We start from the raw sequence: 23,122 nt of genomic DNA, 5'->3' as shown, positions 1-23,122 counted from the left end.
GGAAAATGTGCTCATCTGGGTTGTGCAGTGGGAGTTAAGAATATACAACATTTAGCAAACAGTCCCACAGGGCTCAAAATCAAAGCACTGACCAAAACAAGACTTAAAATATTAAATAGTTAAAAGTCAGAATATTTAGTACCTAAAAAGCCAAGTCTAGCAGAAGAGTATTATGAACAATCTGTGTTTAATGCTCTGCAGCATTTACCTGAAGAATTATCAGGAGCCCAAGAACTGCTGTCTTGACATCCTCCAGAGAAGCTGAATATGACAGCAAGTCCCTCTCTTCCAGTTCAGAGGGAGATGACAGAGAATGTGCAGCCACCTGTGAAAGAGAAAAGCAACACGTGGTTGAAACCTGCAGCACATCCTTTCTCTGTTTCCATGCTGGAAGCCTCAGAGCCTCAGGAAGTCACCCCTGCTGGGAAAGCTGCCAGCCCTGGAGGTTTCATTCACCTTCTCAATGATGTCCAGCAGGCTGTTGAAGTGGTGAGTGTTGCAGCCTTCAGCCAGGTCCACCAGCAGCTGAGTGGCCAATTTCCGGACCTGGTGGTCTTTGTCCTCTGGGATGTGAGCCAGCTGGGAGATCACCACCAGGTTTATCAGCTCCTCCTGCAAGAGGACAGACCCTCCTAAGCTGTCAGATGTTCAGCACGTTAGAGAAAGAATTGCAAACAAAAGAGCTCAGCTATTCTGGTACCAGGCTTGTTCCTCCACTGCTTCATTCCTTCACCTCCCCTTCCATCCCACAGGTATTTCTGTCTGCCATCCCTCCAGATATTTGTGACTTTATTGAACTTTTCAGTGCTTTGGGTTTTGTCTATCCTATAGATCTGACAGCCCAGGCTCAAACAGACAGGGATTTCTAGGCCTTGGTTCTTTGAGAGAGACAGGAAACTCCAACAGCTTCATGTTTTCACAAATCTTGAATAAACCCAAGGAGCATCTCTGCCCCTTCCTGCCCTCTGACACTTTAGGAGATCCTAAAGTGAGATCCACATCCTGAGGAGATCAAGATATCCCTGGATATCCCCAACTTCTCTCTCACAGAGTTTCCATCTTGGACAGCAGTTAAACTGCAAGCACCAAGACCAGTCACTGCTCAATATGTCCAGTCCCCATCCTTTTACAAAGCTTTTAAATCAGCTTTGCACCTCTCACATCAACTGTCAATCCTGCCAAAACAACACAGACATGGATTTAACAGCCTTAAAACAGGGAAGCCAAAACACAACCAGGTCTGCCCTCAAAACCGTGCAGCTCCCACTGCAAATTGCACATTTCTGTATCCAGCTAAGGACAAATAATGGCAAATCCCCCCACAAGCATCCCAAAGAAACAGCTCTGTGTGGCATTGAGAGCCCAGGGCTGTGCCTTCCCCACGGGCAGAGGGGACCTGAAACCCACAGGACAATGTTCTACCAAAGGCTTTCCCCCCACCTGAGACCTCACCTGGCCCCAGGCAAACACACCTCATAGAACTGTCTGTTGATGCTCAGCACAAAGGACAGCACATCCAGGACCTTAATCCTAACAGCACTGCGGCTCTCGTTCCTAAAACAAGAAAAACAAATCCAAAATGAATAAAAGAAGAGTTGTTGGTATTTAGGGAATGGGGAAAAGTAAAACTAAAGGAAAATAAGAAACTTTTTCAGAGTTGGAGCAGTAACTGTGAGAGATCAGCTGAGACCTGAGTTAATGTCTCTACACCTGAAATCAGATTCAAGAACAATTGGAAATTCAAATCCCAGGTCAGCTTTCACTCCTTCTGCAGACCTGTAATTGCACTTTCCCATTTCCAATCCAAACTAGGAAGCACATGTCAGAAGAACAAGTGCTCTGGTGAGCGAATTTAAAAGCAAACACATGGCACTGAGGAAGAGCTGCTCTTTGGCAGCATTTCACAGAGGAGACACAAGTTTGTTATTGCTCTGGGTTGATGTTTCAGAGCACAGAATCCCTGAGGGAGCACCAATTCAAAACCAGATAACTGGAATACTGGATAACCATATGCAACCCTAATGCTTAACAGGAAAATCTTGTTTGGTGTCAGAACTACAAAGTGCTGTGGAGTGGAACAAAACTGCCTAAGCTAATTGGAATAGTATTGAATGGAATGAAAGAGAAGGAGAAAAAAGCAGCATAAAGAACTCAGTGGAAAGATTTTCTTCTGTTAAAGAAGTCCTTTCATGTGCTCTGCCCTGGGACTACCACACTTCTCAGCAGCCACTTACTGACTTAGAACTTCAGAAAACAAAATTATCTAGCACGACAAGGTGGCAAGGAGCACTTGAAAGTGCTTCTTAAAAGTAAGAAGTTCCCAAAGTTATGATTTCCTACCTGAAGAATCTCTCCATTAGGAGCTGCAGGTTGTGGATCCAGCCATCTTTGGCAGGGTGGATGGACTGAGCTCTGTATGTTATCAGGTTTAACACAGAAGATTCCTTCATGGAAAGACCAAGCAATGTTTTTATTGCATAAGTAAACGTAATAAATCCATTTCCCCAACCCCCTCCATGGGAATAAGAATCATGGAAGACCTTGCTGGGGTTTTCTGACCATTTCCTATTTTAGGACTCTCAAACTTGAGCTGTAACAGAACAGATCCAAAAGGAGGACAATAATAAAAGCCTTACTGGTCTCTGATCAGCACATCTTTCCACCAGCTCAAAAAATCTCTCTTCAGAGCCATGAAAATCATTCTGGTCACAGAGCTCCTCTACTGTGGTCAGAAGATCATGTACAATGGACTTCAGCTCTTGGCTCTCCAGAACCTGAAAAGAGACAAAACCATTCCTGGAAGAGTTCCACCCTGCCAAAAAGTGCTAATTTTAAACACAAACAGAAAATTCAGAGAACCACAGCAGTGAGAACTGGGCGAAGCCTTTCTCAGCTCCCCTTTTCCCCCACAGTGCACAAACATTTATGACTTATGGCACAGCCCTGGCACTGAAAGCACCTGCAGGCAGGCCCAGCACGCACCTGCAGCTGCTGCAGCAGCCTCTCCATGATGTCCAGCAGGATGTCCCAGGTGACAGCCTGCAGCCCCTTGCCATACTTCTTGATCAGGCGTGTGATGGACAGAACGATCTCGTAGGACACGACGGCGTTGGGACAGGTCATGGCCTGCAAGCAAAGCCCTTCATCAGTGAGCAGGGGGGCAGCAGAGCCCTCAAACCCTCTGCACCCAAATGCAACAAGCCTTGGTAATCAGGGAATCAGCCTGGAGGCCTGAGATAAATCCCTTTGGGTCCCTGCACACAGAGCCACCTTCTCAAAGCAGTTCTGCCCTCCTGCCAGCAGCTGTGCCTCAGATGGCAGACACAGCCCCATCCTACAGGCAGACAAGGGGATTAAAGGCAGTAATTCCTGCTTGAGGCACCCAGATGAGGAAATTTTGAGAGCTCTGAGGCTTCCCCTGCAGACACCCTCCCTCACTTTTTGTACCACCCACTGGGAAGAGTGAAAGTTGTTGCTTTTTATTTTATTTTTTTAAGGTAAAGCACCCACAGTGTAGGTATTTGCTAGAAAGGATTCAGACTTTGCTTTTCTGGCCAAAGATGTGCAAGGAGGAGGCCTCAGCTACAGACACAAATCCTCTTGTTTTACTGCTTCACCCCACACCCAATTTCTTCCTCTTGTCCTCCAGTCCTACAAAAATCCCTCTGGTGTAGGGGGGCACGTTTTTGGTTTAAATTTATCCAAGTAATCAAAAAGTTGCCCAGCACCCCATCCTACCTTGAGGAATGAAGGCAGCACTGAAGTGGGGGAGTTCCTGAGGGAGTTGAGGCGATGAGCCCCCCACAGAGCCATCCCAACAAAGAACACAGCTCCTCTCAGCAGGGCTGCATCTGCCATGTAGGATCTAAGGACAGGGGGAAGGGAAGGTTCAAACCGTGCCACAATTACTTCAGCATACAAAGTCAATAGGAATATGCACTGTCCCAGGAATTCCCAGCTGTTACACATCAGGGCCTTGCACAGCAATGGACAAACATGAAAAGCAGCAAATCATTCACCACAACTTTAAACAGAGGGAAATTAAATTCAGAAATGCCCCAAATGAGCACTTCAGCAGCATAACTAGAAAGGGAAATCAGTTCTAAGCACCAGAACCTTCAGCTTGTCCTGCTGAGGTTGGTGACTCCCCATCCATCTCACCAGGCCCTTACTGAGCTCCCTGGATTCCTGGCTGCTGCTCCCTTACCTGTCTTCCATGATCCTGCACATGTTGTAGATGGCACTGTGTCCCAGGTGGGTCCCCAGGAGGTTGCGCATGAGCTGCAATGCAGAGAGAACGCCTCAATCCCCAGCTGTTCAAACACTCAGCACCTAAACACGGATTAAATGGCCATGCTTCTGAGTAAACATGTCCTGCCCTTCCCTGTCACAGCAGCTGAAACCAGGGGAGAATCCCACGGACATGGCACGACTTGCACTAATGAGAAGCTGATCCCTCAACACTTCAACAAGTTTTAATTTTAATTACTCTTCAAACCAAGCTGAAACTGGTGGCAGATGGGCCCAGGTCAGTCTGACACTTCATCCAGGGGTGAATTCCTGAAAGCAAGCAGGGTTCCTGACCTTCCAGCAGGGCTCACAGAGCTCCTTCACGTTGATGGTGCGGCACAGGGTGATGATGAACACGGGCAGGTTCTCCGAGGGCAGGCAGTTGTAGCAGACAACTGCATCCAGGACTTGCAAGGAAATCTTTGGGAAAGACAAAAGTCAATCAGCCAGGTCAAATCCACACCTGGCACACCCAGGAAATCTCCTGGAAGTCAAAAGGGATGAAGATATTTTGGGTTTTCTTTTCTTTTTAAAAAACACTGTCAATTCATTTATCAAATTAATGCTCTGTTTGCATTGGAATAAATTATTGGCGTATGAGATTTACTGGCTTACAAATAACATAATATTGCATCAGCTCTCTTGAAAGATGAGAATAAACCCAGAGTCTGATGATCTGATTTTGTTTGTAGAAGTTACAAAGAACTTCAAAGAGTTCTGCAGTACTAAAAGAAGCTCAGATCACTGACCTCTATGTCCATAGATGATGAAGTCTGAATGCACAAAAGGCAGATCTTGCTGTTAAGAAAGAACATTTAATTAGAATTGTTTGCTCCACATGATTTTAGGCAAATTACAAAGAGCCAGAGCAGTCAGGTTAATTGCCATGCTATTTAACTCCTCACTGCCCTTCTGGGGGCAATGGAGGTGACAGCCCAAGGGACACTGAGCTCTGCAATCTCTTTTACAAAGGGAGACTTAAATGCAGCTCAGGTAATGCAACAGCACAGACCCTTGTGAGACTAAGCAATGCAAACAGGCCCACCCCATGGAATTGGAATGGGAGAAACACACCTAGTTAAACTAAAACAAACCTAAACACCACAAGAACTGAAAATCAAATATTTGTCAGAAATCACCTAGGACGAAACAGATCCAGATGGGGACAAAAATATCCCAGTTGTCTGTGTATTGATCTGTAACTTTCTCTCTAATTTGCCAGGAATAAGCAGGTAGGAGTTAAAAAACCCAACTTACTGGACCATGTCAGCTACGTAGTCTTCCAGGTAGCAGCTGTTGAATTTCACCAGGTTCACCAGAACCAGGAGGAACTCAGACGTCAGCCCAACATCCATCCACTGTAGCACAAAATCAGCTAAAAAAGGGAAAAAACCCTGTTACCTTCTCCCCAGGAATGACACCATGCCCTTTTCTGTTATCACTGGGTGTCTCTGCCTGGAATTCTCCCCCCCAGACTGAAGAGGAGTTGGGACAATGCTCACCCAGCTCCTCCTCCAAGTAGGTGATGTAGCGCCCATTCTCCGTCAGAGCCTTGAACACTTCCAGCCGCTCGTGCACGTCTTCATTGGAGGGATAATCCTTAATAACCTTAAAAAAGTGGGCTCTGAGGATCCCCAGCCTCTCACCCTGGAAATGAAAAAAGGGAAGGGGTTAAGGCCTGGTCATTAGCAAGGTATACCTCAGTAATCTTCATGCTTTAAATCAGCTTTTTGTTGAATCGATGCCTACTCCCTTCATAAGCACTCCCCCCTTGCTTTCTCACAACACTGACAATGACAACTTTGGGCTGATTCAGCCCCATGTTTGTGCAACACGTTGGGAAATCCGAAGAATTCCTTGTGTGCTGAACTTGGCCAGGCTAGAAGTGTCTCACACAGAACCCCTTGCATACCTGAAACATCAAAACCAGCTGCAAACTGGGACTAGAAGGTCTGGGCAAAGACCACATAAAATCTGCTGAATTATGCTGAACTTAACCCAAAGTATTTCCTCTTTCTCAAGAGCGTTACCCCAAACCAGAACAGCTTTCTATGAGTTGTATGAAAAGTTTTGCTGTGAGGTCAAACCGAGACTTAAAACTAAAGCGCTTCCTCTTCTCATTTATGAGACACAACCAAAATGACAAATATGAACCTTTGCAGAGAAGAGCTCCCTGGTGCTTTTCCCATTTTCCCCCCTGCACAAAGCCCAGTTCAGGTCAGTGTCCCCCCGCCCCGTGGGGTTGCTGTCACCTGTCCCTGGACGATGGACTTGAGCAGGTGGAGCACGGCGTGCCTGGCCTCGGCGGGACGCTCCGGCTGCAGCATGTCAGCCACCACCTTCCACACGGCCTCCACGGCGTGCTGGGGGCACAGCAAACACCAACAGCACGGCAAAAGCGTGAGGCAGGAGAGCTCAGCTCCGCCAGCAGGGCACAATGAGCGATGGCAATCCATGACCAAGACCCAGGGGTTCCACGTGCGGGGTTCTCTGCTCTGAGGGACACTCACCCACCTGGTCACACACTCAGACCAACCCCAGGAGACCCCAAATCCAGCCCTACACCCCAGGAACTGCAATTTCTCATTCCACACTCACTGCAAGTGGGAATATTTGTGCAGAAGCCTTCACCCAGCTACAAGATGAGTTCAAACCAATTGGGGGATGCTTATTAACAAGTCAGGAGATAAGGAAACCTCTCTAAACATCATCTCCCATGAGCTGTCCTCAATATCCCCAGCATTCTCCTTCCAGGATGGTGCAGGAAGCCCAACAGCTCCATCCCCTCTGCTGCAGAGGAAGGTTGGGCAGACAAATTCCCTTTTACAGCACAAAGTGGCCAGGGATCACCCATTCTAAAATGCTTTCTAAACAACAGGAGTCCCTTACGATACAGTCTGAGAGCTGCTGCTTACATTTCCATCCTTCCAATACTCACTGAACACTTTGGAACTCACCTCTTCAATTTTTTTGGTTTTTGCCACTTCACAGATTTGACTGATTGCTCGTATCCTGTTACTCAATCCACACTCTATGCTCAGTTCCTGGAAAGAAATGGAGAAATAAGCTAACAGTTTATCTTACCAGAAACACTTATCCATTTCTCCAAGGGGAGAAGGAATTCTGGTCTCCTTCTCCCTTTTTCTTTTTGCATTTTCCTCCTCGTGTGCCAACTATTCTGCTTAAAGACTTGTGGTACCAATTACTGGAATCAATTATTTTATTTTTCATTTCCACAGCACTGTAAGGTTTCCATAAAACAGAAACAGTTCCCAGCTTGTGGAAACTGCCACCACAGAAACTTCATCAAGCTCAGACCATAAAAAATCAAAAGGACAGGGAAATAGCCTGTAACCCAACACAACAAATATTTCTAAAGCTTTCAAAGAGTGAATAACTCAAATGCTGGAGCTGCAAAGTAGGTGAGCTCTACATCCAGCTCACTAGAGAATCAGGAGAGGGAATGATGGAGAGGAACTGAGTGCCAAAAAAACAGGAAAGGAGCAGGATCCCCTCAGCTGAGGTACCCCAGGCACCACTCCCACCTTCACTCCACTCAGTTCTCACACCTTGAGTATTTCTGCAGTGATGATGAACTCTGTCTGCTTGCCCTCCGAAGACTTGGAGCTTCCCCGGGATGTTCCCAGGCCCAGGAGGTTCCTGAACTTCTCCTTCAGCCCAGAGTCCTTGCTCTGAGGCTTTGCCATGGCTGCCCAGCGCTGAGGCCCTGCAAACACAGAACAGGCCTCTGGTAAGGGAACTACAAGGGGGATATTTCAGCAGGGAAACCCCAATAACAGCATCACACCAGGCTTTTCCAAAGAGCTTGGGTGCTTGAGCCTTTTCAAACATGGGAGAAGCCCAACACTGAGAAACACAAGGAGCTTGTGCTGCTCCTGCCTTCAGCACCTGCATCCCCCATGGAACAGGGGCCTTTGGGACACCCTTTCCTGAGAGCCCTGAACGCCCAGCCCAGCACACAGGATGATTTCTGCAGCATGTCCATGTGCACACAGTTTTTGGAGGGTGTGAGCTGGCCACTTGTTCCCCAAGCAAAGGCCAAGCACACCGTGCTGTGCTGTTGATGTGGAAGTGAGGAAGGACTCACAAATCTGAGTGCTGGAACATCCAAGTGCTGCCATGGCAAGGGAAACATGGGCAAGAACAGGGAGGGCATTACAACGACAACTGCAGAAACTGCCTCCCCCTGCCCGACCCACTGTCCCTTGGGGACCCTGGCCCTGGGCACAGCACCCTGCACAACCCCAGAGCCCCATGGACGTCCCATGGCCTTCCCACAGCCTGGCACAGCAATTCCCGCTGCTCCTGGGGATGCAGCACACAGCCTGTCCCTGCATCCTGGGGCACATGGCATGGACACAGCCCACCATCCCCAGGGACACACCACGGACCCCTGCCCACCATCCCCGGGGACACACCCAGCCCCCAGCCCTCTGACCACAGGGACATTTGGAGTGCACCGCCCTGGGGACCCCCACAACCCTGACCCACCCCGGGTGATGGCACATTGTCCCCCCAGACCCCTGAACAAGCCCGAACATGCCACATCCCACCCCAAGCCGGGATATGCCACATCCCACCCCAAATCCAAACATGCCACAACCCACCCCAAGCCAGGATATACCATAAGCGCTTAGGGACACACAACGGGGGACACATCCCAGACCCCGAACACAATGGGAGTCACACCCCAGACCCCAACAAACACAACGGGGGCACACTCCACACCCCAAATACAACGGGGATCGCATGCCAGACCCCAAACACAACGGGGGTCACACCCCAGTCCCCAACAAACACAACGAGGGTCACACTCCACACCCCAAACATACCGGGGATCACACTACAGATCCCAAACACAACGGGGGTCACACTCAGACCCCAATAAACACACCGCGGGTCACAGCCCGGCCCCCCGGACACACGGCGGGGACACAGCGCGCCCCCAAAGCGCGGTCCCCTCCCGGTGCCGGCTCCCCCGTCACTCACCCCGAGCCCGGCCCGGCCCGGCCCGGTCCCGCCGCCCCCGGCCCGCTCCGCTCGGGGCCCGGTGCCCGGTGCCCGGTGCCGGCCCCGCCCCGCGCTCGCCCCGCCCGTTCCGGCAGCCCCGGTGCGCCCCGGGCCCGGTAGTTCGCGGGGCCGCCATGAGCGCGGCCCGGCCCGGCCTGCGGCGGCTGCGCTCGGCCGGGGGCACCGGGGGTACGGGCAGGGGACGGGGTACGGGGCAGGGTACGGGCAGAGGATGGCGTAGGGGCCTGGGAATGGGGTACGGGCAGAGAATGGGGTACGGGCAGGGAATGGGACTGGGGATGGGGTACGAGACTGGGAATGGGGGTACGGGACTGGGGATGGGGTACGGGCTGGGATGCGGTGGGCAGGGGTGGGTGCGGGGCGGGTACGGCAGGGATGGGGGTAGGGGACCCGGGAATGGGGTACTGGGGGAATGGGTACTGGGGATGGGGTAGAGACAGGGAATGGGGGTACGGGACGTGGGAGGGGAGTACGATAGGGGATGGGGGTTGGGTCAGGCAGGGATGGGTGGATACAGGATATGGAGGTATGAGAAGGGATCAGAGTCTGGGTAGGGAGGGGGTCGGAGGATGGGATAAGATGGATGGGAGTATGAAGGGGGATCACGCTTCTGGGTACGGGAAGAGGGGATCGGGGTGTGCTGGGGCTGCACCAGGCCCCGGCATGGCTGGGACAGCGGCTGGGTGTCCTTGTCACGTCCCACTCGGAGCGAGGGATGTGTCTGTCCCGGGCTGGGGATGCACCTCCAGCAGCCTCGCCTGTGTTTGGGACACTGTCCCCATGGTGTGACCAGTGACCCCACTGCTGTCACCTGTTGCCACTTGTCTCACAGGTCCTTCCACCCTCCCTCGCCCCTGCTGGCTCTGCTCGGGGCCGGGGGATGCTCAGTGTTTGAGTTGGGACTCAGGGCAGGGAACTCGCCCTGCTCAGGGTCCCCTGGGCGGCTGGTGGCACATGGGGCTGTCACCGAGCTCTGTGCAGGCCGCTCTCCTGAACCTGGAATCTCTGCCATCCATGCAGGGAGCCAGCTCCAGCGCACACCCGCGGTGCCGAGGCAGAGCAGGAGGAGGAAGAGCGTGGCCATTGCCTATGAAGCAGGGCAGGGCGAGGGGGCCGAGGCGCGCTGGGAGCCGCCGCGCTGGCGGGAGCAGCTGCAGCGCATCCGCCAGATGAGGAGCGGCAGGGATGCTCCCGTGGATGAGATGGGAGTGCACAGGTGCTACGACACCAGCGCGCCTCCAGAGGTAACCCCGGCATTCCCACGGGGGCAGCATTCCCACAGGGAACAGCATCCACAGGGAGCAACATCCACGGGTGACAGCATTCCCACAGGGAGCAGCATTCCCATAGGGAGCAGCATTCCCACAGGGAACAGCAGTCCCACAGGGAACAGCATCCACAGGGAACAGCATTCCCATAGGGAACAGCATCCACAGGGAGCAGCATCCACGGGTGACAGCATTCCCACAGGGAGCAGCATTCCCATAGGGAACAGCATCCACAGGGAACAGCATTCCCACAGGGAGCAGCATTCCCACAGGGAACAGCATCCACAGGGAGCAACATCCACGGGTGACAGCATTCCCACAGGAAACAGCATCCACAGGGAACAGCATTCCCACAGGGAGCAGCATTCCCATAGGGAACAGCATCCACAGGGAACAGCATTCCCACAGGGAGCAGCATTCCCATAGGGAGCAGCATTCCCATAGGGAACAGCATCCATGGGCAATGGCATTCCCACAGGGAACAGCATTCCCACAGGGAACAGCATCCACGGGTAACAGCATCCATGGGTGACAGCTCCAGCAGGCACAGGATAACCCAGCCTCCCTCGCCCTCCTGCTGCCCCTGGATCTGTCCCACTTGGGATGTTTCCAGGGCAGAAACTGGATCAGGATCAGGGCTGGGATTGGTCCCAGAGGATGTGATGAATGTGAGGGGCAGTGCTGCTTTATGGAGCAGGCTGGCAGGGCGTGAAGCCATGTTCTTCTTTTCCTTAAAAATCTCTGTAGGAGTCCAGGGAAAGTATCCAGCAAGGTGGCTGTGGAATGCAGAGGAATGTGTGGGGCAGGCTTGGAGGAGCAGTGGGAGGCACTGGAGTGGGGATGTGGGCATCACAGAACCCCAGAATTGATAGGGTTGGAAATGACTGGAGACTGACTAATCCAACCCCATGGGCTTGGAGCAGCAGGAGCCTCTGGAGTGGGAATGTGGGGATCATCCAGAGGGGCAGTGGGACAATGGGCTCTGAGGGAGGGCTCTGGAGGACACAGCTGGACAGCCCTGGCACAGGGAATGCTGTCCTTGCTGCTCCCTGGCAGAAGGATGAGCTGTGACCCCGGAGCCAGGCAGCATCACACGCTCTCAGCCGCGTGGGCTGGCAGCTGGGGGACCACATGGAAATAGCTTCTCTTCCCTGGGGAAGCTGCGTTGCTGCTTCCAAGAAAAAGTGGATGTTGTAACCCTCACTCCTCACACCATTTCTCTGTACCCTGAGATTATCCTGTTTCCACGCATGCAGGGATTTTTCCTGGTGCACCTGGTTTTGCAAACTTTGCAGGAGAGCTGGAGGGAGGATTGTGTCCCATGTTAGCCCAGGTCATTTTGGGTTAGTTGCATCATCCTCCTCTCCCTGGTGGGATGGAATCACATCTGGGAAGAAAGAATTGGGAAACAGGAGGTGATGGCCTGGCTAAACCCTGCGTGGCAGCAGAGGAATTCCTGGGATTTGTCTCCTTCTCCCAGTCTCTCATCCCAGTTGTTCAGATTTGGTTCCCTGAGGAGCTCACTGGAGCCAGACACCAATTCCTACTGCAGCCTGGTGGGAAAGGGTTGGGATTTTCAAAAGCTGCTTAGAGCAGACATTGCATGAAAAATCATTGGCTGTTTGTGCCTGTGCATCCTGTGCCTCTCCTGGGAATGCCATCCTCAGGAAAAGCTTTCTCCAGCCCTTTGTGGCTCAGCACTGTCTTAGGAGTATTCCAGCAGGCAGAGCTGCTCCCTGCCCTCTCACAGGTACTGACAGCTGAGCTTGAAGGTGTGTTCCTTTTCTCCTTTATTGTGTGGTGGAATTAGAAGTTTATGGGTTATTCCTGTGGGTTATGGACTATTCCTGTTGGTTATGGATTATTCCTGTTGGTTATGGACTATTCCTGTTGCTTATGGATTATTCCTGTTGCAGCCTACCAGTCTCTTGGAGGCGGATAGGGCTGAAGGGTGGGAGCACAGCCTGCCCTGAGGGTGGTGCAGAGCTGCTGGATCCCCCCAGGTGTGTCAGTGTCCCCTGTGTCCCCAGGTGAGGCGGTACCAGGTGCTGCTGGCCCTGATGCTGTCCAGCCAGACCAAGGACCAGGTGACGAGCGCTGCCATGCTGCGCCTGCGCCGGCGCGGCCTCACCGTGGACAGCGTGCTGCAGATGGATGAGGAGAGCCTGGGCCACATCATCTACCCCGTGGGCTTCTGGAGGGTCAGTGCTGCTCTGCTCTTTTAGGGTTTTCTAAGCTTTCTTTCGCGTTTCATGTAAATAACGTAGTGTTTTCTGTTTTTTATAGAAGAAGAGAAATTTGGTGGATTGTTGGTTTGTCCATCCAGTGTCATTGGAGAGGTGGCACTTTCACCCTCCAGTCCACTGTCACTTTTAGAAATCTATAAATGTTAGAGTCAAAAATTGAAAAGTCTCTTTTTGCCTTGAAAAGAGCAGTGTGTCCACATTGTATTATTTCATGTCCTGTAGTGACAGGTGAGTGCAGCATTGCCACACAGACACAGAGCCCCTATGCCCTCTTCTCTCCCCTGGAGTCAGGCTAGAAGCTGGATTGGACACCAGTTTTGGCACTTTGTATTGCCAGCAGGATGGGATTGTTGGCTGCAGGGCCTGTGCAGGAGGAGGTTGGAGCTCCCAGCTCTCAGCATTTTCATTTCATGTAGAAGCCGAGGCTCCCATGTGTGGCCTCACCTGTAACACACACTCAGGAATGGTCGCTTTCCTGGGCTGTGTGTCTGTTTCCCTGTGTTGCAGGGCATCTTGGACTGTGTGCCTCTCCCCTTGGTTTTGCAGAACAAGGTGAAGTACATCAAGCAGACCACGGCCATCCTGAAGCAGAAATATGGAGGGGACATCCCGAGCACTGTGGAGGAGCTGGTGCAGCTGCCAGGAGTTGGGCCCAAAATGGCTCATCTGGCCATGCACATAGCCTGGGACAGCGTGGCTGGGATAGGTAACCTGTGCTTCTCCCACCCCTCTCCTAAATCCCAGCCCATCCCCAGGCAGAGGGGCAGCAGGGCAGCCCCAGAGCCTGCTGACACCCCTTGGTTCAGTATCTGGGTGGGGGAACGATGTGACCCTCAGCACTCACCCGGGGAGCTGCAGGATGTGAGCAGCTGCTGTTCCTCCCCAAATCTGATAACAGACATCCCCCAGGGAAGTCACAGCCCTGGGGAGCTGGTGCCAGATGGGGCTGGACCATCACCTGCAGGTCCTGCCCCGGGGCCCCTGGGGACAGAGGAGTGTTCCAGAAGGATGTGCTGCTGCATGGGAGAGCCCTGGGAAAGGCAGGAGGGGCGGGTGGGTGGGAGCTGGAGCCTGCAGCCCCAATGGTGACCATCAGCTGGACAGGCCGTGGCCCCTGCCCTGCATCCAGCAGCCCTTGGGGTCTGTTGTTCTCCTGCTGTGGGGGAGGGAAGTCCAGAGGCAGCCAAAGCAGCCAAGTGCTTTCCAAATAATTGTGTGCTCGGGTTTGATTTGGGAGGCAAGGCTCAGTCTTCCTGTTTACAGCAGTTTCCTGGGTTTTGCCCAATTAGCCCCAGAGACAGGTTTATCACCGCTGATCTAACAATAATACACTTTGCATGCAGAGCTTTTGAGCTCAAAGCACATTATAAACACTGCTTTAAGCCTCCCAAGCCCTCTCTGCTGGTGGGTATTATGAAATGTGTTTTCCATGCGGGCAGAGGAAGGGGCAGAGAGCACAGTTTGCGTAACTCAGCTGAAACTCGGGGAGGATGGGAACGTGCAGAGGGAGCAGGGGCCAGGCCTGTGCCTGCTCCATGGGGCTGGGGAGCCTTGGGAGAGGCTGTGTGAGCCTGGGGAGGGACAGACAGACACCCACCCCAAATGCTTTTGGCTGCAGGCCTGGGAAGAAAATGTTTGTTCTTGGAGTGAGGCTCCCCTGCCCTGTGCTCTGATCCAGCTGGGTGCTCTTGCCCCAGGGCCAGCCTGAGGGCTGTGACAGACACCTGGGGCTCTGCTCTGTCCCCTTGTCCTGGGGCTGTGACAGACACCTGGGGCTCTGCTCTGTCCCCTTGTCCTGGGGCTGTGACACACACCTGGGGCTCTGCTCTGTCCCTGTGTCCTGGGGCTGTGACAGACACCTGGGGCTCTGCTCTGTCCCCTTGTCCTGGGGCTGTGACAGACACCTGGGGCTCTGCTCTGTCCCTGTGTCCTGGGGGCTGTGACAGACCCCTGGGGCTCTGCTCTGTCCTTGTGTCCTGGGGGCTGTGACAGACCCCTGGGGCTCTGCTCTGTCCTTGTGTCCTGGGGCTGGCACAGACACCTGGGGCTCTGCTCTGTCCCCTTGTCCTGGGGCTGGCACAGACACCTGGGGCTCTGCTCTGTCCTTGTGTCCTGGGGCTGTGACAGACACCTGGGGCTCTGCTCTGTCCCCTTGTCCTGGGGCTGTGACACACCCCTGGGGCTCTGCTCTGTCCTTGTGTCCTGGGGCTGGCACAGACACCTGGGGCTCTGCTCTGTCCCCTTGTCCTGGGGGCTGTGACAGACACCTGGGGCTCTGCTCTGTCCCCTTGTCCTGGGGGCTGTGACAGACACCTGGGGCTCTGCTCTCTCCTTGTGCCTGGGCTGGACACACACTGGGGCTCTGCTCTGTCCCCTGTCCTCAGGCTGTGACAGACCCTGGGGCTCTGCTTTTTCCCCTTGTCCTGGGGCTGGCACAGAGCTGGGGCTCTGCTCTGTCCCCTTGTCCTGGGGCTGTGACACACACCTGGGGCTCTGCTCTTCCCTTGTGTCCTGGGGCTGTGACAGACACCTGGGGCTCTGCTCTGTCCCTTTGTCCTGGGGCTGTGACAGACACCTGGGGCTCTGCTCTGTCCCTTGCCCTCGGGGCTGGCACAGACACCTGGGGCTCTGCTCTGTCCCCTTGTCCTGGGGGCTGTGACAGACACCTGGGGCTCTGCTCTCTCCTTGTGCCCTGGGGCTGTGACAGACACCTGGGGCTCTGCTCTGTCTCTCTCTGTGCCTGCCCCAGCTGAACTCTGGCTCTCCCTCCCCAGCTGTGGACACCCACGTGCACAGAATCTCCAACAGACTCCAGTGGGTGAAGAAGGAGACCAAGAGCCCCGAGCAGACTCGGGTGGCACTGGAGGAGTGGCTGCCCAGGTGAGGCCCTGTGTCTGCACTCAGCCCTGCTTGGGGCTGCATTTTGGCTCCTTGCTCCTTCCAGGCTCGCAGTATTTCCCCCCTGCCACAGCCACAGCAGCAATATCTCACCTGTGTGGTGTTTCTGTTGTTATCAGATGGATCAGTCACCTCCAGTGCAGCTCCTGGTCCCTGATTTTTGCCTTGCCAGGTTTAGCATGACCCAGGCCCGGTGCTGTTCCTTGCTGAGCCCAGTGGCCACAGCAGCAGGGCTGGATGCTGGCCTCAGTGGTGGTTGATGTTCAGTATCAAACACAGCTGGCACAGAGGGGCAGCCCCACACCTGGCACGTGCCTGAGCACAGGCACTGCTCCCCCAGCCCAGCAGGACCAGGAAGGGTTGGGAGGGCTGTTCCAGCAGGGCTGGGACTCACTCCCTCACTCCAGGAGGGACAGACAGAAGGGGAAAGAAAGGGATCCCATTAGCACCACAGGCTGTTCTCACCTTTCCAAGCTGCATGGCAACGGTGCTGTTTGTCCCCTCACTGCAGGGACCTCTGGAAGGAGATCAACTGGCTCCTGGTGGGCTTTGGGCAGCAGACCTGCCTGCCTGTGAGCCCTCGCTGCAGCCAGTGCCTCAACCAAGACATCTGCCCTGCTGCCAGGAGACCCTGAGGGACCATCCAGCCCTGGCAGAGCCACAGAGCTGTTTGGGCTGAGCCCTGCTGGAGCTGGGCCTGGCACAGGGCTGGCAGTGTGGCTGCAGGGACAGGAGCTCCAGGAACAGCCACCGGCCATGGCTCAGCTCTGCAGAGGGAAAAGGGGCTTGGAGAGGCAGCAATCCTGCTGGGACAGAGCTGCAGGCTCCAGCCTGGCCGAATGGCTGAGCACAGCCCAGCTGTGCCACTCTGAGTCACTGCAGGGAAAAGCTTTGTCCTCAGGGAGCTGCTGCTGCTGCTTGTAAATATTGTTTAATAAAGGTGGTGAGGGCTTTTTGCACCCACGAGGTCTGCTGGCATTTGTGTGGCACTGGCTGAGGGGAGGAGAACGTGGGTGACCTGAGCAGGGCTGAACCATGGCAACCCTGCTCTGCCAGGCTCAGAACAGGCAGCACAACCTGCCCAGCCCTGCCACAGAACCTACACAGGACAGGAGCTGGGCCAGGGGACATCCAGGGTGCACAGCAGCAGGAATTCCTTCATGGGAAAGGTTGTTAAACACTGATGGGCTGTCCAGGAGGGTGGTGGTGGAGCTCCCATCCCTGGAGGTGTCCAGGGAAGGCCTGGATGTGGCACTCAGAGCTCTGGGGATGGGGACAAGGCAGGGATGGGGACAAGGTGGGGATGGGGACAAGGGCAGGGATGGGGCACAGGTTGGACTTGATGATCCTGGAGATCTTTTCCAGCCTTGGTGAGCCCGAGGTGCACCTGGAGCCTTCCCAAGGCAGGAGCAGAGGAATCCCTGCTGGATGAGCAATCCCTGGGTGCTGGGTGATGCACAGCAGCAGCAGTGCCACTCTGTGTGTGCCACAAGGGTCACACAGCCACGGGAGCCGGGCTGTGTCCCCAGGAGCTGGCAGGGACAGCACCACCCCTGCGTTTTGTTCTTCAAAGAAAGGGCAGTGCTGACTTCATTGTGGAGCTTCAAAGGGTAATTCCAGCTCCTCTCCGAAGAGGAAGCAAAGTTTACAATGTGCTGGAGGGCTGCAGTTCCGCCCGGCGCTCCCTGAGCAGCTGAGGAAGGAGCAGATAAGTGCTGGGTACATGGCAAACCAAGTTTATTACTGACATTACAGTGTACATATGGGTTTGCAATGCTGCTGCCAGCCTTAGACTTTATTGATTTTTCTTTTCCAAGTTAAATGTACAGGAACTGAATAATTACTACTGAGCTACAACAAGATGTCAGGAATGCAGTAATGCTTCAACCAGGAGCAGTTTCCTTGCACTGACAGATTAAGATTTGCAATCTTACCAACACGGATTTGCACGCCTGATTTCTTTTGATCTACATTCAACACTACACAAGGGTTTTTTTTTTCCTTTCCCCCCTCAAGTCCAGCAGTCTGGGGTGGGGAATGGGGCGTTGACACCAGGTCTGTGCTCTCTGATGGGCACCAGGGTGTCCTGGGGCTGCTCTGCCCTGCACAGCCCGGGCACTGCCGGGGTTTGGCAATGTGGGCACAGCATGCGAAAGAGGGGCTCCTGCCAAACATCACCCAGACAGAGAAAACAGTATTTTGGGGGACAAAGAGAGAGCAGGTAGCTTGAAGTGGGATGGGAAGAGGTGTCTTGTTAATGGCAGAGCCCCGAGGGGAGGCAGCCTCTCCACATCCCCATCACCCCCATGTCCTGTCTCCTCACCCACAGCCAAACCTGCACCAGCTCCTCTCCAAAGCCATTATTTCCTACCTGTTCAGCCCATCGACAATCCTCAAAGATCACTTTCATAAAGAGAACTCATCTCCTCCCCCCTGAGGCTCTCCACGCTCTCCTGCCAGCAGCACAAGGCCAGGGGCACCAGCTGCTGCCCAGGGCAGCCCAACACGCTGTGCTGAGCCCCAGCCCCTGCTGAGGACAGCAGAGCATGGCATAAGGCACCTTTAGCTCCACAATTTGGGGATTCCTTGGGAAATCCGTGCAGAGCCGTTCCCACACCCACAGCACGCTGCCCAGCCAGGGCCTCCATCCCTGAGGGGCTGAGGGAGGCAGGGCACAGCCACAGCTCTGTGCTCAGCCCTCATCCACTGATCCCAGCTGGGAACAGGGGCCCTGTGCCCCCAGTCCCTCCCCAGAGCAGGGCTGGGGTCCTGCAGGGGCAGGGGAGCAGTGGGGCAGCCCCAGCCCTGTAACCCAGCTCAGCTGGGCCACCTTCACCCACACACCCAGAGGGAACAACAAAGAGCTTAAATGGACTCATCTGTAGTGCTTTAGATACACTCTGAATGGCCAGAGTGGGTTTGGAGGAGGCCAGGGGTGCTGTTCCCTCTATCACAGCAGAGCCTGCTGCACCTGCAGCCCCAGGGACACCCAGGGCTCCAGAGGATGTTGATTCCTTTGCAGGATTCCTTTGCAGGATTCCTTTGCAGGATTCCTTTGCAGGATGTCCTTCCCACGGTGGCACTGCCAGGCTGGGGACACCAACCCAGCTGCATCCCTGGGCTCCCTCCTGGCAGCAGATGTGGGAGCTGCCCCACAGCCAGGCCTGCCCAGAGGGGTTTGCAGCATCTCGTGGTTCTCATCTTGGTGCTCCGTGGGGCAGGGCTGGCCCTGCTGCTCCTCCTTCTCCTGCCACATCCACGGCTGCAGGGGGGGACAGCTGTGTTCTCAGGGTTTGGGGTTTGCTTTTAAACCCTCCCCCCTCTGCAGAGCTGCTTGGGATGAAAATGGGCTTTTAATGGGCTTTTACTGCCTGGGCAGGAGCTGCTGCTGAGGGGGAGGTTCCTAAACTAACTGGAAACACATGGACTTCATTAAAAAACAACAACAAAAAAAACAACCCCAACAAAACAAATATTTTTGCTTCAACAGCAAAGCCAACAAACAATTTCCAGCCACAGTCCATTTTCCCATGGTGGGAGCAGCTGATGCTGGGGAGCTGGGGAGGGGGTTCCTGGCACCCCCACCATGAGCCATGAGATGCTTCCACAGGGGCACTGAGCATCCCACGGGGCTCAGCCTGGGACACCCACAAAGCCAAAACACCCCACGTAAAAAGTAAAAAAAAGAAGTAACAGAAGCCTAAATGCTGCAGGTAAGAAACAAGAGTTAAAATTCTTCCAGTCCTTTCTCATAGAACAGGGACGGCAGGCAGCCGGAGCCAGGCTCAGAGCAAGCAAGAAAAGGAGCTTTGGTCACATTTTTCTTATGAGAATCGCTGGTGAGTAACAATAATAATAATAATAACAACAATAATAATAATAAAAAATAAAAATAAAAAGGGCTTTAAAATACGCCTTGTAAAAGCAACCAGTGAAGAGCAGAGCACAAAGCATCTCACGTGGACACCGAAGGACAGGCGTAGGCACCTCAGAAAGGTCCGAGCTGGGCGGGAGGGAGGGCTCAGAAATTGCTGAAAATCTCCCGTTTCTTGTTCCAGTCCATCTGCGGCGCTCGCTTCTTCACTCGCTTGGCCCTCACCTTCTCCTTGGCCTCGGCCGCCGTGGGGCTCAGGCTCAGCCCACTCTCCTCAAACGGGTCCTTCTTGTCCGTGTCACCGTCCTGGAAGGGACACAGCTGCCAGCACGGCCGGGCACTGCAGTGCCCAGGGCTGCTCAGGGCATCCTCAGGGCTGCAAAGCCCCAGGATCACCCCATGGCACAGCACTGCAGTGCCCACAGCCCCTCAGGGCATCCTCAGGGTTGCAAAGCCCCAGGATCACCCCATGGCACAGCACTGCAGTGCCCAGGGCTGTTCGGGCATCCCTGAGACTGCAAACCCCCAGGCTCACCAGCTGTGCCCCATGGCACAGCCCCTCAGGGCATCATAGAGGCTGCAAACCCCCCAGCTGTGTCCCATATGATGGCACTGCAGTGCCCACAGCCCCTCAGGGCATCACAGAGGCTGCAAACCCCCCAGCTGTGCCCCACACCTGCAGCTCCACATTTGTCCTCACAGAGAAAAGCAAGGCACAATTCTTCCCAAGAATATTTCTGGGTTTCACATTCTCTGAATAACAGAGCCAGCCTTGCTGGGCTGAACCAACCCAACCGAGCCCAGGAAAGCCCCAGGGACAGCCAGGACAGCCCTGAGCAGCCCCAGGGTGTGTCCATGGCAGGAGGGCACCAGCACAGCCCATTTTCCATCCTCTCCATGCCATGGACTCTGACTGGGGCTGCAGTGACCCTGCAGCAGCCCAAGGTGTCACAGACATCTTTTATGGAAAATCCTTTCCTTAGGATTTTTCCTCCTGAGAAGCTGAGAGGGCTCAGGAACAAAATGCAAACAATGATTATCTGCTGCTGTGGAATGCAACAGGTGCATCTGTGATTGGGCTCATGTGGTTGTTTCTGATTAATGGCCAATCACAGTCAGCTGGCTCGGACACAGAGCTGAGACACAAACCTTTGTTATCATTCTTTCTTATTCTATTCTTAGCTTAGCCAGCCTTCTGATGAAATCCTTTCTTCTATTCTTTTAGTATAGTTTAATGTACTATATACCATAAAATGATAAATCAGCCTTCTGAACCATGGAGTCAGATCCTCATCTCCTCCATCATCCTGGGACCCCTGTGAGCACGGTCACACCCAGGGAGGCTCGGGGGACACCGGGGCTCCCCAGAGGACAGGACACAGCCGGGGTCTCCCAGGACACACCCCTGCAGCAGGCCATGCATTATTCACAGCGACAGGGGCAGATTGCAGGCGCCTGGCACAGCTGCTGCCCGAGCGGCTCTGGGTGCTCAGAGGCCACCTGAGCACCTGGGGCTGGCTCATTCCTGCCGGGCACCTGCAGGGACACTCTGCTCTATTTATAGCAGAACCTTGTGCTGAAGATAAATTTCTGTGCGCTTTGCAAATCCCCACTTCTTATTTTAACAGGAAAAAAAACTGCTGAATTATTAACGCCTGAGAATGCCAGTCTATGCCTTGTGTTGACTTTTGGTTGCCACTTCACCTTGCCCAACAAGTTTTGCCCCTTTCCAGTGCTGAGCCACACCACAGAAACCCCTTCAGCCCAGCCTGGCAGCAAAAACAACTCCTCCCTTCATTTAAACACTGTGCTCCAAACTAAAAAAAATTATAAATAAAAAATATTAAATTCTGCCTTTTGTCCTGCTAGCAGCTCTTGAGCCTCACAGCTGTGTTCCTTATGGGTTCCCAGCTTTGCTGTGGCTCATGAGTGTAATTAGCTGAGACCCCAAATCCTGCAGACACCCCTTCACCTCCCAAATTATCCAAGCAGGAATCAGTGCCCAAGGAGCTGCCAGGGAGCCCCCCAGTGCAAGGGAGGAGAGGAAAGCCTGGGTGGGTACAAAAGAAATCAAATCTGGGAGATAAACTGGAACCTCCTCACTGCACATCCCTGTGGGGCAGGATGGAGGGGACACGAGGTGTTGGTTTGGGGTTTTTACCTCGGATTCCTTCCCAGGGCTCTGCAGGTCGCTGTGAGATGAAGATGTGGATCCCCCGTTCAGCTGGAGGAAAGGAAAACGTCAGTGTGGTGTGAGCCAGGCAGAGCTGGACACAATAAACCCCCAGGGATGGGATGGGATGGGATGGAGCCCGCAGGGAGGGGATGGAACTGCTGAGGGGAGCCCCTGGGACCCCACAGAAACCCCCAGCCCCAGCAGAACTGGGACACTGCACCTCCTCCTCTCCCCATGGGACTAAATGGGGCTGGAACTGGCCCGGTTCAAGCCCTGAATTAAAGCTGCAGTGTGCAGTAATTAAAAGCAGGCAGCAATTAAAGCAGGCAGCAGTAAGGCTGAGCTAAACGAGCCCTGGGGACCTGAGCACCAGCAGGGACAGCCCCTGATCCCTCTGCTCTCTGCAGCCCTCTCTGGGGCAGGTGAGGACTCACCTGGGTCTGTGCAGATCCGTTTGTCATGGGCTGGGGTGGCACACCTGGGCACGGCAAACACACACAGAGCACACAGTGAGCCCCTCAGCAGCAGCACCTGGCACCCACCCACCCTTCCTGCTCTGCCCACCCACCAGCTCACCCTGCCCCTCCGCCCTGTGCTGCTCCCCAGCCCACACAGAAGCCTTTGCCCTCTCCCTGTGCCCTTCTACAACCACATCCCCTCAACTCACTCCACTTCACCCTTTTGATCAGGGGAAAACACCTGCCAGGAGGAGGAACAGGTAACCTCCTTCTACAGCCACCATCCTGCCCTTTTCTCTTTTTTTTTTACCATTTTTTTTCATAAATTCTTTAATCAAAAATCTTAAAAGCCAGCTCAAAAACCTTCATCAAAATCCCCATCATGGTGCTGTCACAGCAGTGTCTGCCACACAACCCCCTCTCCAGGCACTCTGGAATTTAATTTTTTTTTTTTTTTGCTCACTTCCAATGATTTACTCTAACAATAGCCCACACAATGGCAATTTCATGCATTTAAGCTGCCAGTCACCACGATCAAGTCACTGCCCCAGGCATTACCGTGTCTCTGTCCCAGACTAACAGATGTGTTAATTGGGACAGGATTAATAACTGCATCATGTCAAGCATGGATGCTTTCCCTAGGGACTGACTGGGGGCTGCATCACTGCAGACTGCAGGAATTTCTGGGGCAGAGCAGAAAAATAAACCTAAATCATGATTTTTGAGAGTGTGCTGGTGCAAAAACCTCCGTGTGGCTTTGGGATCCTTAAATATTTTATTGCAGTGAATGCTGGACTCGTGTTTGGAGCAGGATAAGCTCTGAGCAATGAGCATCAAAAGAGTCAGCTCACACAGATGCT

At 53.8% G+C, this 23,122-nt stretch overlaps 3 protein-coding genes across 9 annotated transcripts in view; 1 reads left to right on the top strand and 2 right to left on the bottom strand.

Annotated features, from left to right (window-relative positions):
* TSC2 (TSC complex subunit 2) overlaps positions 1 to 9,376 on the bottom strand; it is a 33,348-nt gene extending 23,972 nt beyond the window's left edge. For 3 of the 4 annotated variants that reach the window (XM_064726450.1, XM_064726451.1, XM_064726453.1), the window contains exons 1-16: positions 9,301 to 9,375; positions 7,860 to 8,017; positions 7,248 to 7,334; positions 6,543 to 6,653; positions 5,793 to 5,937; positions 5,548 to 5,665; positions 5,040 to 5,088; positions 4,585 to 4,710; positions 4,208 to 4,281; positions 3,739 to 3,865; positions 2,983 to 3,126; positions 2,637 to 2,774; positions 2,341 to 2,444; positions 1,473 to 1,554; positions 457 to 612; positions 209 to 325 (exon numbers count right to left, since the gene is read on the bottom strand). In XM_064726450.1, the coding sequence (XP_064582520.1) occupies positions 209 to 325; positions 457 to 612; positions 1,473 to 1,554; positions 2,341 to 2,444; positions 2,637 to 2,774; positions 2,983 to 3,126; positions 3,739 to 3,865; positions 4,208 to 4,281; positions 4,585 to 4,710; positions 5,040 to 5,088; positions 5,548 to 5,665; positions 5,793 to 5,937; positions 6,543 to 6,653; positions 7,248 to 7,334; positions 7,860 to 7,997 (1,716 nt within the window). In that variant the 5' untranslated portion in view covers positions 7,998 to 8,017; positions 9,301 to 9,375. Of the gene's footprint in view, positions 1 to 208; positions 326 to 456; positions 613 to 1,472; positions 1,555 to 2,340; positions 2,445 to 2,636; positions 2,775 to 2,982; positions 3,127 to 3,738; positions 3,866 to 4,207; positions 4,282 to 4,584; positions 4,711 to 5,039; positions 5,089 to 5,547; positions 5,666 to 5,792; positions 5,938 to 6,542; positions 6,654 to 7,247; positions 7,335 to 7,859; positions 8,018 to 9,300 lie in introns of all 4 variants that reach the window. The other variant, XM_064726454.1, reaches the window with a different exon arrangement.
* Positions 9,377 to 9,422: 46 nt separating this feature from the next.
* NTHL1 (nth like DNA glycosylase 1) lies at positions 9,423 to 16,717 on the top strand. 2 transcript variants are annotated; one of them, XM_064725801.1, is made up of 6 exons: positions 9,423 to 9,510; positions 10,363 to 10,586; positions 12,641 to 12,811; positions 13,403 to 13,562; positions 15,631 to 15,736; positions 16,266 to 16,717. In XM_064725801.1, the coding sequence occupies exons 1-6, from the start codon at positions 9,456 to 9,458 to the stop codon at positions 16,387 to 16,389; spliced, it is 840 nt and encodes a 279-aa protein (XP_064581871.1). In that variant the 5' UTR covers positions 9,423 to 9,455; the 3' UTR covers positions 16,390 to 16,717. The 2 variants fall into 2 exon arrangements, with proteins under 2 accessions (XP_064581871.1, XP_064581872.1); XM_064725802.1 differs by having other exon boundaries at positions 9,486 to 9,540.
* Positions 16,718 to 17,474: 757 nt separating this feature from the next.
* NHERF2 (NHERF family PDZ scaffold protein 2) overlaps positions 17,475 to 23,122 on the bottom strand; it is a 35,631-nt gene continuing 29,983 nt past the window's right edge. For all 3 annotated transcript variants that reach the window (XM_064725749.1, XM_064725750.1, XM_064725751.1), the window contains exons 5-7: positions 22,239 to 22,282; positions 21,790 to 21,852; positions 17,475 to 19,934 (exon numbers count right to left, since the gene is read on the bottom strand). In XM_064725749.1, coding sequence (XP_064581819.1) covers positions 19,776 to 19,934; positions 21,790 to 21,852; positions 22,239 to 22,282 — 266 coding nt within the window. In that variant the 3' untranslated portion in view covers positions 17,475 to 19,775. The remainder of the gene's footprint in view (positions 19,935 to 21,789; positions 21,853 to 22,238; positions 22,283 to 23,122) is intronic.

This window comes from Zonotrichia leucophrys, chromosome 14, assembly GCF_028769735.1.
Source record: "Zonotrichia leucophrys gambelii isolate GWCS_2022_RI chromosome 14, RI_Zleu_2.0, whole genome shotgun sequence".
In the NCBI taxonomy this organism is placed as follows: Eukaryota; Metazoa; Chordata; class Aves; order Passeriformes; family Passerellidae; genus Zonotrichia; species Zonotrichia leucophrys.
The sequence above is the reverse complement of the archived record's forward strand: the minus strand, read 5'-3'. Positions and strand labels throughout refer to the sequence as shown.